At 36.8% G+C, this 18,218-nt stretch overlaps 1 protein-coding gene across 2 annotated transcripts in view; it reads left to right on the top strand.

Annotated features, from left to right (window-relative positions):
* The window catches only part of GOLPH3L (golgi phosphoprotein 3 like), a 41,012-nt gene extending 23,565 nt beyond the window's left edge, over positions 1 to 17,447 (top strand). For both annotated transcript variants that reach the window (XM_007178000.2, XM_007177999.2), the window contains 2 exons: positions 1,312 to 1,426; positions 16,758 to 17,447. In XM_007178000.2, the coding sequence (XP_007178062.1) occupies positions 1,312 to 1,426; positions 16,758 to 17,185 (543 nt within the window). In that variant the 3' untranslated portion in view covers positions 17,186 to 17,447. The remainder of the gene's footprint in view (positions 1 to 1,311; positions 1,427 to 16,757) is intronic.
* The last annotated feature ends 771 nt before the right edge of the window (positions 17,448 to 18,218 follow it).

Below are 18,218 nucleotides of genomic sequence, written 5' to 3'. Positions count from 1 at the left end.
AATCCAAGTATCCATGGTCAAAAGAGTTATAAGAAATTCATGATTTTGTCTTCCATTTTTATGCAGAAAAATCACATTTAGGGTGGTGTTGATTATTTTTCTCTCTATATCTGTACCTATAATATTATGAAATAGAGTATTGTGTATGAAGAGGCAAACATGTGGGTCAGGTGCTGTCTTTACTTAACTCTGGTCATCCTCAGATAACCATTCAATTTCCCTCCTTCCAAGTATTTTGCAAGTTCTCTCTAGCTTATGAGGTATACCGCTCTCTCCATTTTCTTACTACTCATTTTTTCCACTCACAACTTCACTGTCATACTCAGCACTCTACTGAAACTACATTCTTAGGTGTCACCAGCTAGTTTTCAGTCTTCAATTTATTTTTCTCTTTTAACCTATATGTGGTGTTCAACACTTTTGACTACCTCTTACTTGAAACTTTCTGTTCTTTTTAAAAAATATTTATTTATTTTTATTTATTTATTTGGCTGCGTCGTGTCTTAGTTGCGGCATGCGGGATCCTCTTGGCAGCGTGCGGGCTTCTCTAATTGTGGTGCATAGGCTTCTCTCTAGTTGTGGCACGTGGGCTCAGTAGTTGCAGCACACAGGCTTAATTGCCCCACAGCATGTGGGATCTTAGTTCCACGACCAGGGATCAAACCTGCATCCCCTGCATTGGAAGGTGGATTCTTAACCACTGGACCACCAACAAAGTCCTATCTGTTCTTGACCTTTGTTATATTACATCCTCTTGCTTCTCTGGCTGTACCCTATTTCCTTTACTTTTCCATTCCTTAACATCTAAGTCTCAGTTTGTATCACTTTGTATAACTTTTGGAGATATCATTTACTTTTACAGCTTCATCTATCACCCCCATGATATATTAACTCCCAAATTTCTAGGTCTGTCTTCTTTTAACACCCCCAGGAACATAGTTAAGTATTGTCCAGACATTTCAACTTGGCTATCCCGTATCAGTTAAAACCAAACTTCATCAACTTTTCCTGACTTTCCTATCCTTATTAATTGTTTCACAAGTTGGTTTTCCAGGCTCAAAGAGTTATTATTGAATCTTTTCTCCATTATCATTTATATCCAGTTTGTCATTGGGGCCCACTTCAAATTTTTTTTTTTATCTCCCTATTATCACCCCATACTAGATTTTAAATTCCTGAGGACAGAGAAAATATGTTATGCTGCTTTGCATTTCCTATGACTTAACCAATAATATATGTATAGCATATTGAATAACTTTAATTTGAATGAAGTATATCAACCAGGGTCTCTTGTTTCTTCTTTTCTGAAAGGTACTACTAAAGTCAGACAGCCCAACGGGTGATGTTCTACTGGATGAAACTCTCAAACACATCAAAGCAACTGAACCCACAGAAACTGTCCAAACATGGATAGAGCTACTCACTGGTAAGATGACTCAGAATGATTTAAAAATCCCACATTTTATAATTTTTATCCTACTGTTAAGGTTGGGAGAAGAAGTATAGAAGGTCAGCGTGCTGCATAAGATATATATGGTTCACTGTTTAACTGTACTAATGAGGGACAAAAAAGACACGATTAATCAGTACATAAAGTTTTCCAAAGCTTCATGTTACCTCTGTCCACCTCATAAGCTCACAAGATATTTTTTAACAACCATGTTGATGTATAATTCACATACCATACAGTTGACCCATTTAAAGTATACAATTAAATGGATTTTAGTATATTCACACAATTGTGCAACCATCATCACAACCTAAGTTTAGAACATTTTTATCGTCCCCAAAATAAACCCCATACTCATTAGCAGTTTTCCCCACATTTCCCCAACCCTCCTGCCCAGCTACAGGCAGCCACTAATCTACATTCTATCTCTGTAGATTTGCCTATTCTGGATATTCCATATAAACGAAATCATACAACTTATGGTTTTTTGTGACTAACTTCCGAGGATAATATTTTCAAGGTTCATCCATGTTGTGGCATGTATTAGCACTTCATTCCTTTTTTTCTCAAGGGCAAGTTCAAAAACTTTAATATGAATAATCAAGCCTGAGGCATAATATTTTAGGAGAATATTCCACAGGACACTTTGAGATCACAGCCAGTGTCACCTTCTGGAACAATTTTTTTAACTGAAGTTTTTATTGAGACATTTGTATATTCACATGCAGTTGTAAGAAATAATACAGAAAGATCCCTTTATATGCTTTGTCCAGAATCCGCCACTGGTAACATTTCTCAAAATTTTAATATATGACAACCAGGATACTGAAATTGATACAATCCACCAATCTTATTAGAATTTCCCCTATTTTTTTTTTTTTTTTTTGGCCACACTGCATAGCATGCAGAATCTTAGTTCCCCAACCAAGGATCAAGCTTGTGCCCCCTGCAATGGAAGTGCAGAGTCTTAACCACTGGACCACCAGGGAAGTCCCAAGAATTTCCCCAGTTTTAATTTGACTCCTTTTTATTGCCAAATAATATTTCATTGTATGGTTATACAACTTTAATTACTTATTCATCAGTTGATGGACATTTGAGTTATTTCCACTTTGGGGCTATTATGAATAGTGCTGCTATGAACATTCATAGACAAGTTTTTGTGTGGACATGTTTTAACTTTGGGGGTGTATATAGTTAACTTTTTATTGTGGTAAAATATACGTATTTATTATCTTAATCATAAGTGTACAATTCAGTGACATTAAATACAGGCACAGTGTTATATAACCATCACTTCTCTCTACACTCAAAGCTTTCACATCATCGCAAACACCCCTCTTCCTCCCTCCCCTCATTCCATCTACTTTCTGTCTCTATGAATTTGCCTGTACTAAGTAACTCATATAAGTGGAATCATATAATATTTCTCCTTCTATGTCTGGCTTATTTCACTAAGCATGTTTTCAAGGTCCATTCATTTTGTAGCATACATCAAAATCTCATTCCTTTTTATGGTTGAATAATATTCTACTGTATGTGTATACCACATTTTGTTCATTTCATCTGTTGATGGACACTTGGGTGTTTCCATATTTTGGCTATTGTGGATAATGCTGCTGTGAACATTTTTGTACATATATCTGTTCAAGTCACTGCTTTCCATTCTTTTGGATGTATATCTTGGAGTAGAATTACTGGGTATGTGATAGTTCAATGTTTTGAGAAACCACCAAACTGTTTTCTACAGAGGCTGCACTCTTACTTTCTTACCAGCCAAGTGTGAAGGTTGCAGTTTCTCCACATCCTCATCAGCACTTTTTAATATTCTAATTTTTGTTTTGTTTTGTTTTTAATTATAGCCATCCTAGTAGGTGTGAAGTGGTATCTCACTGTGGTTTTGATTTGCATTTCCCTAATGATTAATGATGTTGAGCATCTTTTCATGGACCATTTATATATCTTCTTTGGAGAAATGTCTATTCAAGTCCTTTGCCCATTTTTGAATTGGCTTCTGTTGTTGTTGTTGAGTTTTAGAAGCTCTTTCTATATTCTAGATAGTAATCCCTTATCAGATATATGATTTGCAAATATTTTCTCTCATTCTGTAAGTTATCTCTTCACTTTATTGATAATAACTCTTGATGTACAAAAGTTCTTAATTTTGATGAAGTCCAACTTATCTACTTGTTGCCTGTACTTTTGGTGTCATATCCATGAAATCTTTGCCAAATCTAATGTCATAAAGATTTTCCCCAGTGCTTTCTTCTAAAAGTTTTATAGTTTTAGTTCTTAAATTTGGTTCTTTGATCCATTTTGACTTAATTTTTGTATATGATGTAAGGTAAAGGTTCAGCTTCATTCTTTTGCATGTGGATATGCAGTTTCTCAGAACCATTTGTTAAAAATACTATTCTTTCCCCCTTGAATGGTGTTGGCAGCCTTGTTGAAAAATCAGTTGACCATATCTGTGAGGGTTTATTTCTGGGCTCTCTATTCTATTGCATTAATCTGTATGTTTGTCCTTATGCCAGTACCATACTGTTTTACTTACTGTAGCTTTGTAGTAAGTTTTGAAGTTGGGAAACTGTGAGTCCACTAACTTTATTCTTCTTTTTCAAGTTATTTTGGCTGTTCTGGGTCCCTTGCAATTCCATATGAATTTGAGGATCAGCTTTTCCACTTTTGTGGAAAAGACTGTTAGAATTTGATAGGGATTGTGTTGAACCTGTAGATCTCTTTGGGTGGTATTGCCATTTTAACAGTGTTAAGTCTTCCTGTCCATTAAAAGAAGCTCAGGCTGTCTTTCCATTATTTATGTCTTCTTTAATTTCTTTCAGCAGTGTTTTATAGTTTTCATAGTACAAATCTTCCACCTCCCTGGTTAGACTTATTCCTAAATATTTAATTTTCTTCAACACTGCTATAAATGAGATTGCTTTCTTAATTTCATTTTCAGATTATTCATTTCTGATATATAGAAACAAATGATTTTTTGTGTGTTCATCTTGTACCCTGCAACTTAGCTGAGTTTATTAGCTCTAGTAGCTTTTTGCATACTTCGGGGGATTTTCTATGTATAGGGTTATGTCATCTGCAAACAGAGATAGTTTTAGTTTTTCCTTTACAATTTAGATGCCTTTAATTTTTTCTTTCTTGTCTACTAGCTCTGGCCAGAACTTCCAGTAAATTGTTGAATAGCAGTGGTGAAAGCAGGCATCCTTGTCTTTCTTGTTCCTTGACCTTTGGGGGATCTTTCAGCCTTTTACCATTGAATATATTATTAGCTGTGAGGTTTTCATAAATACTCTTTATCATGTTGAGGAATTTTTCTTTTATTCCTAGTTTCCTAGAAGTTTTTATCCTGAAATGGTGTTTGTTTTTCTCAAGTTGCTTTTCTGAGTCAAGTGAGACGATCATGTGGGGTTTTTTTCCATTCTATTAAATGATGTATTACATTGTTTGACTTTTTATTGAGATATAATTGGCATAAACATTATATTAATTTCAGGTGTACATCATATTGATTCGATATTTGTACATATTATGAAATGATCACCACAGTAAGTCTAGTTAACATCCATCATCACTCATAGTTTTTTTTTTCTTGTGTGAGAACTTTAAAAAAAAAATTTTATTTATTTATTTATGTATTTATTTGGCTGCACCGGGTCTTAGTTGCAGCACGTGGGATCTTCATTGCTGCATGCAGGATCTTCGTTGCGGCATATGGGACCTTTTAGTTGTGGCAAGTAGGATCTTTAGTTGTGGCATGTGAGCTCTTAGTTGTGGCATGCGGGATCTAGTTCTCCGACCAGGGATCTAACCCAGGCCCCCTGCATTGGGAGCATGGAGTCTTAACCACTGGACCACCAGGGAAGTCCTGAGAACTTTTAAGATCTGTTTTCTTAGAACTTTCAAATATATAATACAGTGTTATTAACTATAGTCACCATGCTGTACATTACATCCCCAGGATTTATTTATTTTCTAACTAGAATTTTGTATCTTTTGATCTCCTTCACCCATTCTGGCATTCTCCCCCTCCCTGCCCCTAGCAACTACCAATCTGTTCTCTGTATCTATGATTTTGGAATTTTTTGTTTTTGTTTTAGATTCCACATATAAGTGAGATCATATAGTATTTGTCTTTCTCTGTCTGACTTTTTTTTTTTATAGATTTATGCAGGCATTCAGCCTCACTTATTTATTTTATTTTATTTTTAAAAAAATATTTATTTATTTGGTTATGCCGGGTCTTTGTTGCAACAGGCAGGCTCCTTAGTTGCAGCTCGCAGGCTCCTTAGTTGCGGTTCGAGGGCTCCTTAGTTGCAGCATGTAACTCTGAGTTGTGGCATGCATGTGGGATCTAGTTCCCTGACCAGGGATTGAACCCAGGCCCCCTGCGTTGGGAGCACGGAGTCTTCACCACTACCACCAGGGAAGTCCCTCTGTCTGACTTACTTCACTTAGCATAATGCCCTCAAGGTCCATCCAGGTTGTTATGAATGGCAAGATTTCCTGTTTTTTATGGTTGAATAATATTCTATTGTATGTATATGTGTGCATATATGTATGTGTGTGGTGTGTGTATATACATATACCACATTTTCTTTATCCATTCATCCATAATTGATATTTAAGTTGCTTCCATGTCTTGGCTATTATAAATAATGCTGCAGTGAACATGGGGTGCATATATCTTTTCAATTCTACTCAGAAGTAGAATTACTAGATTATATGGTAGTTGTAATTTTAATTTTTTGAGAAACCTTTATACTGTTTTCTTTTTTTTAATTAAAAAAAATTATTATTTTTTTTTTTAATTTTTATTTATTTATTTATTTATTTATTTATTTTTGGCTGTGTTGGGTCTTCGGTTCGTGCGAGGGCTTTCTCCAGTTGCGGCAAGCGGGGGCCACTCTTCATCGCGGTGCGGGGACCGCTCTTCATCACGGTGCGCGGGCCTTTCTCTATCGCGGCCCCTCCCGTTGCGGGGCACAGGCTCCAGACGCGCAGGCTCAGCAATTGTGGCTCACGGGCCCAGCTGCTCCGCGGCATGTGGGATCTTCCCAGACCAGGGCTCGAACCCGTGTCCCCTGCATTAGCAGGCAGACTCTCAACCACTGCGCCACCAGGGAAGCCCCGAAAAAAAATTTATTTTATTTTATTTATTTTTTTGGCTACATTGGGTCTTCATTGCTGCACGTGGGCTTTCTCTAGTTGCGGTGAGTGGGGGCTACTTTTCGTTGCAGTGCATGGACTTCTCATTGCAGTGGCTTCTCTTGTTGCGGAGCACGGGCTCTAGGCATGCGGGCTTCAGTAGTTGTGGCATGTGGGCTCAGTAATTGTGGCTCACGCGCTGTAGAGCACAGGCTCAGTAGTTGTGGCACACGGGCTTAGGTGCTCTGTGACATGTGGGATCTTCCCAGACCAGGGATTAAACCCATGTCCCCTGCATTGGCAGGCAGATTCTCAACCACTGCACCACCAGGGAAGTCCTATACTGTTTTCTGTAGTGACTGGGCCAATTTACATGTTCACTAACAGTGCACAAGGGTTCCCTTTTCTCTATATCCTCACCAACAGTTGTTATTTTTGGTCTTTTTAATATTAGCCATCTTAACAAATGTGTAGTGTTATCGCACTATGGTTTTGATTTGCATTTCCTTGATGATTAGTGATGTTGAGCGCGTTTTCATGTGTCTTTTGGCCATTTATATGTCTTCTTTAGAAAAATGTCTATTCAGATCCTCAGTCCATTTGATTTTCTGTTACATTCCTGGGATAAATTTTACTTGATCAAGGTGAATAATCATTTTATTATGCTGTTGGATTCAATTTGCTAATATTTTATTAAGAATTTTGCATGTATATTCATAAGACTTATTGGTCTGTAACTTTCTTTTCTTGTGATTTTTTTAAAAATTTATTAATTTATTATTTATTTTTGGCTGCATTGGGTCTTTGCTGCTGTGCACGGGCTTTCTCTAGTTACATTGAGTGGGGGCTACTCTTCGTAGCAATTCACAGGCTTCTCATTGTGGTGGCTTCTCTTGTTGTGGAGCACAGGCTCTAGGCACACAGGCTTCAGTAGTTGTGGCACACGGACTCGGTAGTTGTGGCTTATGAACTGGGCTTAGTTGCTCCACGGCACGTGGGATCTTCCCGGACCAGGGCTCGAACACGTGTCCCCTGCATTGACAGGCAGATTCTTAACCACTGTGCCACCAGTGAAGTCCTCTTGTGATGTCTTTATCTGGCTCTAGTATCAGGATAATCCTTGCCTCACAGAATGAGTTAGGAGGTGTTCCCTCTTCAGTTTTTTGGAAGACTTCGAGAAGGATTTGTGTTAATTCTTGTTTAAATGTTAGGTAGAATTCACTGATGAAGCCATCTGGTCCAGGACTTTTCTTTTTGGGGAGGTTTTTGATTACTGATTTCATCTTTTTACTTGCTATAAATCTGTTGAAATTTTCTATTTCATCATCAGTCAGTTTAGATAATTTGAGTGTTTCAGGGAATTTGTCCATTTCGCTGAAGAAATTTGTCCATTTCTTCTAGGTTATGTAATTTGTTGGCTTACCATTATTCATAGTATTCTCTTATAATCCTTTTCTTAATCTCTGCAAGGTCAGTTGTAATGTCCCCACTTTAATTTCTCATTTTAGTTGTTTGTATCTTTTCTCTTTTTCTTTGGCAGTCTACCTAAAGGTTTGTGAATTTTGTTGATCTTTTCAAAAAACCAACTCTTTGTTTCTTTGGTCTTCTTTGTTGTTTTTCTGATCTCTCTTTTTGTTCATCTCTTTTCTAATCTTTATTTCGTTCCTTCTGTTAGCTTTGGGTTTACTTTGCTCTTCTTTTTCTAGTTCATTAAAGTGTAAAGTTAGGTGATTGATTTGAGACTTACTTTTTTAATTTAGGCATTTACAGTTATAAATTTCCCTCTGAGCACTGCTTTCACTATATCCCATACATTTTAGTGCATTGTGTTTTCATCCATTTCTAAGTATTTTCTAATTTCCCTGTAATTTCTTCTTTGACCCATTGGTTGTTTAAGCTTGTTTAATTTACACATATAGGCAAATTTTCATTTTCCTTCTTTTACTGATTTCTAATTTCATCCCATTGTGGTCAGAGAAGATACTTTGTATGTATCTTTTGAAATCTATTGAGATTTATTTTATGGCCTAACAAGTGGTCTGTCCTGGAGAATGTGCCATGTACACTTGAGAAGAATGTGTATTCTGCTGTTAGGTGGAGTGTTCTGTATATGTCTGTTAGGCTTAGTGAGTTTATTATGTTGTTGAAATCTTCTATTTTTAAATTATTTTCTGTCTACTTGATCTAAGCCTCATTGAAAGTGGGGTGTTATAAAACTGTCTACTTCTGACTGTTCTGTCCATTTTGCTTCATATATTTTGAGTCTGTTCTTAGGAGTGTAAATATTTATGCTTGTTATATCTTCTTGTTGTACTGAACCTTTTATTAATATATCATGTCTTTCTCTGTCTCTTTTACCTTATATGATTTTAAATCTATTTTGTCCAAAATTAGTATAGCCACCCCTGCTGTCTTTTGGTTACTATTTGAATGGAATATCTTTTTCCATCCATTCACTTTCAGCCTATCTGTGTCCTTTGATCTAAAGTGAATCTCTCATAGCATATAATTGGATCATGTTTTTTAATCCATTCTGCCATTTTTTTTGTTATTATTAAATAGTTTAATCCATTTACATTTAAAGTAATTACTGATAAGGAGACAGTTAATTCTGCCATTTTGCTATTTGTTTTCTTTTTTTAATAAAAAAATTTTTTTTAATTAATTTTTTTTATTTATTTTATTTTTGGCTGCATTTGGTCTTCATTGCTGCACACAGGCTTTCTTTAGTTGTGGCGAGTGGGGGCTACTCTTCGTTGTGGCACGCGAGCTTCTCATTGCAGTGGCTTCTCTTGTTGTGGAGCATGGGCTCTAGGCCCATAGGCTTCAGTAGTTGTGGCACACAGACTCAGTAGTTGTGGCTCGCAGGCTCTAGAGTGCAGGCTCAGTAGTTGTGGCACACGGGCTTAGTTGCTCCACGGCATGTGGGATCTTCCCGAACCAGGACTTGAACCCGTGTCCCCTGCATTGGCAGGCTGATTCTTAACCACTGCATCACTAGGGAAGCCCCAGCTATTTGTTTTCCATTACTATATGGCCTATAGATTTTTGTCCTCATTTCCCGCATTACTGTCTTGCTTTATGTTTGGTTGATTTTTTGTAGTGAAACATTTTGATTCCCCTCTCATTTTCTTTTGTGTATATTCTATAGACATTTTCTTTATTGTACTATGGGGATTACATTTAACATCCTAAAGTTAATGACAACCTAATCTGAATTTATACCAACTTAACTTCAATAACACAAAAACTGTTCCTATATAGCTTCGTTCCACTCTGTCTGTTTTGATGTCACAGATTATACCTTTATAAATTGTGTGACCAATAATATAGATTAATAATTGTTTTTTAATGCATTTGTCTTTTAAAGTATATAGAAAATAAAAAAATGGAGTTATGAAACAAAATTAGCTTTTATGGTTGTCCCTGTATTTAGCCTTTATTGGATATCTTTATTTCTTCATACTGATTCAAGTTACTTCTAGCTTCCCTTCATTTCAACCTGCAGCACTCCTTTTTAGCATTTCTTGTAGGGCAAGTCTAGTGGTAACAAACTTCCTCAGTTTTTGTTTATCTGAGAAAGTCTTATTTTCACTTTTGAAGGACACTTTTTCTGGATATAGAATTCTCAGGTGACAGATTTTTTTTCTTTCAGCTCTTTGAATATATCAGCCCACTGTCTTCTAGCCTCCAAAGTTTCTGATGAGAAGTCTGGTGATAATCTTATTGAAGACACCTTGTGTGTGACAACTCACTTCTTTCTTCCTGCTTTCAAGATTCTTTATCTTTGTAAACTACATATAATGCTGGTGAGGGTGTGGAGAAAAAGGAACCCTCCTACACTGTTGGTAGGATTGCAAATTGGTGCAGCCACTATGGAGAACAGTATGGCGTTTCCTTAAAAAACTAAAAATAGAGTTACCATACAATCCATCAATCACATTCCTGGGCATATATCTGAGAAAACTCTAATTCAAAAACATACATGCACCCCAATGTTCATAGCAGCACTATTTACAATAGCCAAGACATGGAAGCAACCTAAATGTCCATCAACAGCTGATGAATGGATAAAGAAGATGTGGTATATATACACAATGGAACATTACTCAGCCATAAAAAAGAATGACATAATGCCATCTGCATCAACATGGATGGACCTAGAGATTATCATATTAAGTGAAGTAACTCAGACAGAGAAAGACAAATATCATATGATATCACTTATGTGTAGAATCTAAAAAAAAAATGATACAAATGAACTATTTATAAAACAGAAATAGACTCACACATAGAAAACAAACTTATGGTTACCAAAGTGGATAGCAGAGGCAGGGTGTGGGGGAGATAAATTAGGAGTTTGGGATTAACATATACACACCATTATATATAAAATAGATAAACAACAAGAACCTACTGTATAGCACAGGGAACTATATTCAATATATCATAATAACCTATAATGGAAAAGAATCTGAAAAAAGAATATAGGTATATACATGTAACTGAATCACTGTGCTCTATACCTGAAACAAACACAACATTGTAAATTAACTATACTTCAATTTAAAAAATGGTTAAAAAAAAGATTATTTATCTTTGGCTTTCAATAGTTTGATTATGATGTGTCTCAGATGGATGTTTTAGTCAACATTGAGCTCATTAAGCATCTTAGATTTGTAGATTCGTGTCTTTCATGAAATTTGGAACGTTTTCAGCCATTAGTTTTTCAAATATTTTTTCTGCCCTTTTTTCTCTCTCTTCTCCTCTGGGATTCCTACAATGAAAATATTTGTCCATTTGGTGGTGTCTCAGAGGTCCCTTAGGGCTCCATTCACTTTTTTTTTTTTTTTTTAATAAGAGGCTCTTTTTTTTTTTTAATTACTTTATTTATTTATGGCTGTGGTGGGTCTTCATTTCTGTGCGAGGGCTTTCTCTAGTTGTGGCAAGCGGGGGCCACTCTTCATCGCGGTGTGCGGGCCTCTCACTGTCGCGGCCTCTCTTGTTGCGGAGCACAGGCTCCAGACGCGCAGGCTCAGTAGCTGTGGCGCATGGGCCCAGTTGCTCCGCGGCATGTGGGATCTTCCCAGACCAGGGCTCGAACCCGTGTCCCCTGCATTGGCAGGCAGATTCCCAACCACTGCGCCACCAGGGAAGCCCTCCATTCACTTTTTTTGCTGTTGTTCCCCAGACTTTATTACTTCAGTTGTCCTATCTTCAAATTTGCTAATTCTTTCTTCTGCCTGCTTAAATCTGTTTTTGAACCCATATAGTGTATTCTTCATTTTAGTTATTGTATTTAAGCTCCAGACTTTCTTTTTGGTTCCTTTTTATAATTTCTATCTCTTTATTGGTATTCTAATTTTGTTCATACATCATTTTCCTGTCTTTGTCCATGTCTTCCTTTAGCTATTTGCTAAAGGAAGCATCATAAAGGAACAACTCTAAGTCAGTTGTTTTCAAGTCTTTGTCTAGTAAACTTGACACCTGGACTTCCTCAAGTGCAAATTATGTCATTTTCTTTTTTTCCTTTTAATGGGCCATACCTTTCTCCTTCTCTATATGCCTTGTGATTTTTGTTGTTGTTGTTGAAAACTGGACATTTAATCTTATAATGTGGTACCTCTGGAAAACAGATTTTCCCCATCCCCCAGGCTTTGCTGTTTTTGTTTTTGTTTTTTCCTGAGGTTACACCTTTTCTTGAGCAAGCACAGTGGCTTTCTAAAATACTGTGTACATGTAGTTGTTTTTGAATGTAAAAAAAAAAAAAGCTTCTTTTTTAAATCCCCTGGAAGCTGCTTCAGCTGGTGGGAATTGGGACAATAGCAGCCTTTAGCTGCATGTCAGCCATCAGAAGCTGCAATCCATAATCAGAACACTGATCCTGATATTTCAGAGACAAGGTCCTTATTGCCCACCCTGACTCAAGCAAGCTACACCAAAACAACAGATTGCTCTCCCCACAGCTGCCTATCGTAGGGCTGGGGGCTGAGTAGTCACTACTGCACTAAAGGCTGAAATTGACTGATATTAACCACAATTTGCCAGCCTAGCCTTTCCCTGGAACCTACAAGTGTTCACAGAAACTCCAGAGTTCCAAAAATAGTTGTTTCAGGTAGATTCTACTAGTATAATTATTGTCTAGGTGGAGAGATGAGTTTCTGGTGTTTGTTACTCTGCCATTGTCCCAGATGTAATATCTCAGTGATTAACATTTTAAAGACCCTTATCGGGCTTCCCTGGTGGAGCCATGGTTAAGAATCCACCTGCCAATGCAGGGGACACGGGTTTGAGCCCTGGTCTGGGAAGATCCCACATGCCGCGGAGAAACTAAGCCCATGAGCCACAAGTACTGAGCCTGAGCTCTAGAGCCTGCCAGCCATAACTACTGAGCCCATGTGCCACAACTACTTAAGCCCGCACACCTAGAGCCCGTGCTCCACAGCAAGAGAAGCCACTGCAATGAGAAGCCCATGCACCGCAACAAAGAGTAGCCCCCGCTTGCCGCAACTAGAGGAAGCCTGGGCACAGCAACAAAGACCCAACTCAGGCATTAATTAATTAATTAATTAATTAATTAATTATTTTAAAAAACCCTTATCAACTATACCCAGTTTTTCTTTAGGGCCCACTTCAAATATTATTTTTGTGTCCCCACTTTCACCTCATTCTAGATTGTAAATTTCTTGAGGACAGAAATAGGGACTGTTTTTCAAAGTGGCTATACTGTTTTACATTCCCACCACCAGTGTGTGAGAGTTTCAATTCCTCCACATCCTCGTCAATACTTGTTATTCTCTGTCTTTGTAATTTTATTTTAGCCATCCTAGTGAGTATATAGTGGTATGGCATTGTGATTTTTATTTGCAATCCCCTAATGACTAATGATGTTGAGCATGTTTATATGTGCTTATTGGCCATTTGTATATCTTCTTTGGAGAATTGTCTATTCAGATCCTTTGCCCATTTTTAAATTGGATTTGCTTTTTACTATTGAGTTGTACTGTTAAAATGTGTTCTAAATACAAATCTTTTCAGATACATGATTTGCAAAATTTTTCTCCCATTTTGTGGGTTGTCTTTTCAGTTTCTTGATTGTGTCCTTTGAAGCATAAAAGTTTTTGATTTTGATACATTTCAACTAATCTTTTTTTTCTTTTGTTGCTTGTAATTTTGTTATAATATCTAAGAAACCATTGCCTAACCCAACATCATAAAAATTTATTCCCATATTTTCTTCTAGGAGTTATATAGCTTTAGCTCTTTCATTTGTGTCTATTATCCTTTTTGAGATTAATTGTTGTATATGATGTGAGGTAGGGCTCTAATGTCATTCTTTTGCATGAGGATATATATACAGTTGTCCTACCGCTATTGTTAAAAAGACTGTTTCCCCCATGAACTGTCATGGTACCATTGTCAGAAATCATTTGACCATAAATGTATGGATTTATTTCTGGACTCTTCCACTGATCTATATGTCTGTCATTATGCCAGTACCACACTTCTCGATTGTTGTAGCTTTGTAGTAATTTTGAAATCAGGAAGTGTGAGTCTTCCAACTTTGTTCTTTTTCAGGATTATTTTGGCCATTCTGGGTCCTTTGCATTTCCATATGAATTTTGGGATCAGCTTGTCAATTTCTGCAATAAAGCAAGCTAGGATTTTGATAGCGATTGTGTTGAATCTGTAAATCAATTTGGGGAATAGTGAGTGATATCTTAATAATATTAAGTCTTCCAATGCATGAACATGGGATAGCTTTTCATTTATTTAGATCTTCTTTAATTTCAACAATATTTTGTAATTTTCAGTATACATGTCTTATACTTCTTTTGTTAAATTTATTCCTAAGTATTTTCTTTTTGATGCTCTTGTAAATGTAGTTCTTTTCTTAATTTCTTTTTCAGGTTGTTCATTGTTAATATATAGAAATTAAGTTCATTTTTGAGTATTAATCTTGTATCCTGAAACCTTGCTGTACTTATTAGCTGTAATACTTTTAAAGCAGATTTCTTAGATTTTTCTGTATACAAGATCATGTCATCTGAAAATAAAAATAGTTTAACTTGTTCTTGTCTAATCTGGATGCCTTTTATTTTTTTTTCTTACCTAATTACCCTGGCTAGAACCTTCAGTACAGTGCTGAATAGGAATGATGAGAATGACTTCCTTGTCTTATCCCTGATCTTAGAAGGACAACATTCAGTCTTTCCACATTAAGTATTATGCTAGCTGTACGTTTTTCACAAATTCCCTCTATCAAGTTGAGAAAGTTTCTGTCTATTCCTAGCTTGTGGAGTGTTTTTATCATGTAAGGGTGTTGGATTTTATCAAATGCTTTTTTTTGTGTCTATTGAGATGATCACTTCGTTTTTGCTTTTTACTCTATTGACATGACATATTACTTGATTTTTATATTTTAAAGCAACCTTGCATTTCTGGTTTAAGTCCCCCCGATCATATTACATAGTTTGGGAGGGTTTTTTGTTTCTTTTCTTTTATTTATTTATTTATTTTTGGCTGCATTGGGTCTTCATTGCTGCATGTGGGCTTTCTCTAGTTGTGGCGAGCAGGGGCTACTCTTCGTTGCAGTGCGCGGGCTTCTCATTGTGGTGGATTCTCTTGTTGCAGAGCATGGGCTCTAGGAGCACAGGCTTCAGTAGTTGTGGCACGCGGGCTCAGTAGTTGTGGCTCATGGGCTCTAGAGTGCAGGCTCAGTAGTTGTGGCACACGGGCTTAGTTGCTCCACAGCATGTGGGATCTTCCCATACCAGGGTGCGAACCTGTGTCCCCTGCATTGGCAGGCGGATTCTTAACCACTGCGCCACCAGGGAAGTCCCATTTTTTTTTGTTTTTTGTTTGTTTTTTCCTTCAGCCTCGCCATGCAGCTTTCAGGATCTTAGTTCCCTGACCAGGGATTGAACCCATACCCTTGGCAGTGAAAGCAGAGTCCTAACCACTGGGCCACCAGGAAATCCCCTACATAGTGTTTATTATATGTTGCTAGATTTGTTTGCTAGTATTTTGTTGAGCATTTTTGTACCTATATTCATAAGGGATATTGGTCTATAGTTTTCTTGTGAAGTCTTTGTCTCCTTTTACTATCAGAGTAATACTTACTGTGTAGACTAAGGAAGTGTTCCCTCCTCTTCCTCTTCTTTTTTTTTAAAACATTTGTGAAGGATTGGCATTAATTCTTCATTAATGTTTGGTAGAATTACCAGTAAAGCCATCTTGACCACACTTTTCTTTGTGGGAAGTTTTAAAGTTACTATTCAATCTATTTACTTGTTATATATATATTCAAATTCTCTCTTTCTTGTTGAGTTGGTTTAGGTAATTTGTGTATTTCAAAGAATTTGTCCATTCTTCTAGGTTGTCTAATTTGTTGGCATCCTGTTTTTCATAGTATTTCCTTATAATCCTTTTTATTTTTGTAAGGTCAGTAGTGATGTCTCCTCTTTCATTCCTAATTATAGTAATTTTGAGTCTTCTCTCTTTTTTCCTTGGTCACTCTAGGTTTGTCCTTTTTTTATCTTTTCATTGAACCAAGTTTTGATTTTATTGATTTTTTTTGTTTCCTCTCTAATCTTTATTATTTCCTTTCTCCTGCTTGCTTTGGGTTTAGTATGATCTTCTTTTTCTAGTTTTTTAAGATAGAATGTTAGGTTATTGATTTGACATCTCCTTTTCTAATATAGCATTTGGATCATAAATTTCCCTCTTCGTACTGCTTTAAGCTGTATCCCATAAGTTTTGGTATGTTGTGGGGTTTCTTTCATTCAACTCAAAAGTATTTTTTAAATTTTCCTTGTGATTTCTTCTTTGACTCATTGGTTATTTCAGATTGTGTTGTTTAATTTCCACATATTTTTTAATTTCCCGTATTTCCTTCTGTTATTAATTTCTAGTTTAATTCCATTGTGATTGGATAGCATACTTTGTATGTTTTCAGTCCTTTTAAATTTATTAAGGCTTGTTTGTTTTATGGCCTAGCATATGGTCTATCCTGGAGAATGTTTCATGTGCACTTGAGAAGAATGTACATTCTACTGTTATAGGGTAGAATATTCTATAGATGTTTTCTTAGGTCTAGTTGGTTTATAGTGTTGTTCAAGCCTTCTATTTATTTTTCCCATAGGTGAGACCTGGAACCCTTTCAAATTACAGTACCAGCTGAGAAATGTAAGAGAGAGAATTGCAAAGAACCTAGTAGAGAAGGGTATTCTAACCACTGAGAAGCAGAATTTCCTCCTATTTGACATGACTACTCACCCAGTGACCAATACAACAGAGAAGCAGCGACTAGTGAAAAAGCTTCAAGACAGTGTCCTAGAGCGGTGGGTAAATGACCCTCAGCGTATGGACAAGCGAACACTAGCACTACTGGTGCTAGCCCACTCCTCTGACGTGCTAGAGAATGTCTTCTCCTCTCTGACAGATGACAAGTATGATGTGGCAATGAATCGGGCCAAGGACCTAGTGGAACTGGACCCTGAGGTAGAGGGGACAAAGCACAGTGCCACAGAGATGATCTGGGCTGTGCTGGCAGCCTTCAATAAATCCTAAGGCCAGCAGGTGGGTTTCTCCTTTTCCCTTGCTGGCCAGTGACTGTCAGAGACACCATCACCAAGCTTTGTGTGATGAGATGTTTTCCATCATGTTTTTTCCTTCTCTTGAATCAAACTCGTTATTTGGGGAGAGCAACTTCAAGGCTCCTGTATAGACCTTGACTATTATAAGCAGACTTAATTTTTCCCTGTACTTCCACTCCAGAGGTGAATAAACTGGGTGAACCAACACACACCCAATAAATAAACATTTTCTCTCATTTCTTGGTTTACTTCCATCTAGTGTGCTTTTGCATTAGCAGGAACATCTAAGTGAGATTTGGATTTCTCTAGCCACAGATGTGAATGAGATGTAGAGCAAACCATTTATCATATTTTTAAAATTTTATTTTCCATTTTAAATATATGTTTTCAGTCTGTCTCTCAGGCTCTGCTAAGTAATGTAGCTTGTTGAAGTAACCATCTCTTTGAATAAGGGGCAATGGAAACAAAACTAATTTTTGGAGCATATGGTCTCTGGGATATAAATGCATCTCCCGCTAGTGGTTTTCTCATTTTTCCTTTTCTAACCTAATGAGAATATTCCAAATGTGATTACCTGGTTCTCACAGTCCTAGAACCAGAAATATATTCTCTACTCTCTCTCAGCATTATCCTACTCCATCATTCATTAGAACAGAAGTCTAAATGAAAAAAATGTCTCTCTCAACCACCTCCTTCAAGCAGTCAGCAATACAATTTGCAAAGGGAGGTGGCATCAGAATTTCCACTCTTTAGCACATGACTATCCTGATTCCTCCAGACTACTTTAAATGTCCCTACTCTGATTGAATTTAGGGAGTTGTAAATTTCAATTGCCCAATAGCAGCATCCTGAGTCCAGACAATGTATCTAAACTCTAGATGATCTTGTTCCCTATTTTGGCTTCCTACATAAATTGATAGATTCTGTCTATATTTAAGGGTTCTGGAGGTAGTTTTATCTATACTTAATCCACAGATACCCTTCCAGTCATTAGTCTTGTCTCAACA

This window comes from Balaenoptera acutorostrata, chromosome 1 (genome assembly GCF_949987535.1).
Source record: "Balaenoptera acutorostrata chromosome 1, mBalAcu1.1, whole genome shotgun sequence".
Lineage (NCBI taxonomy): Eukaryota > Metazoa > Chordata > Mammalia > Artiodactyla > Balaenopteridae > Balaenoptera > Balaenoptera acutorostrata.
This window is presented reverse-complemented; position numbering and strand designations above follow the sequence as displayed.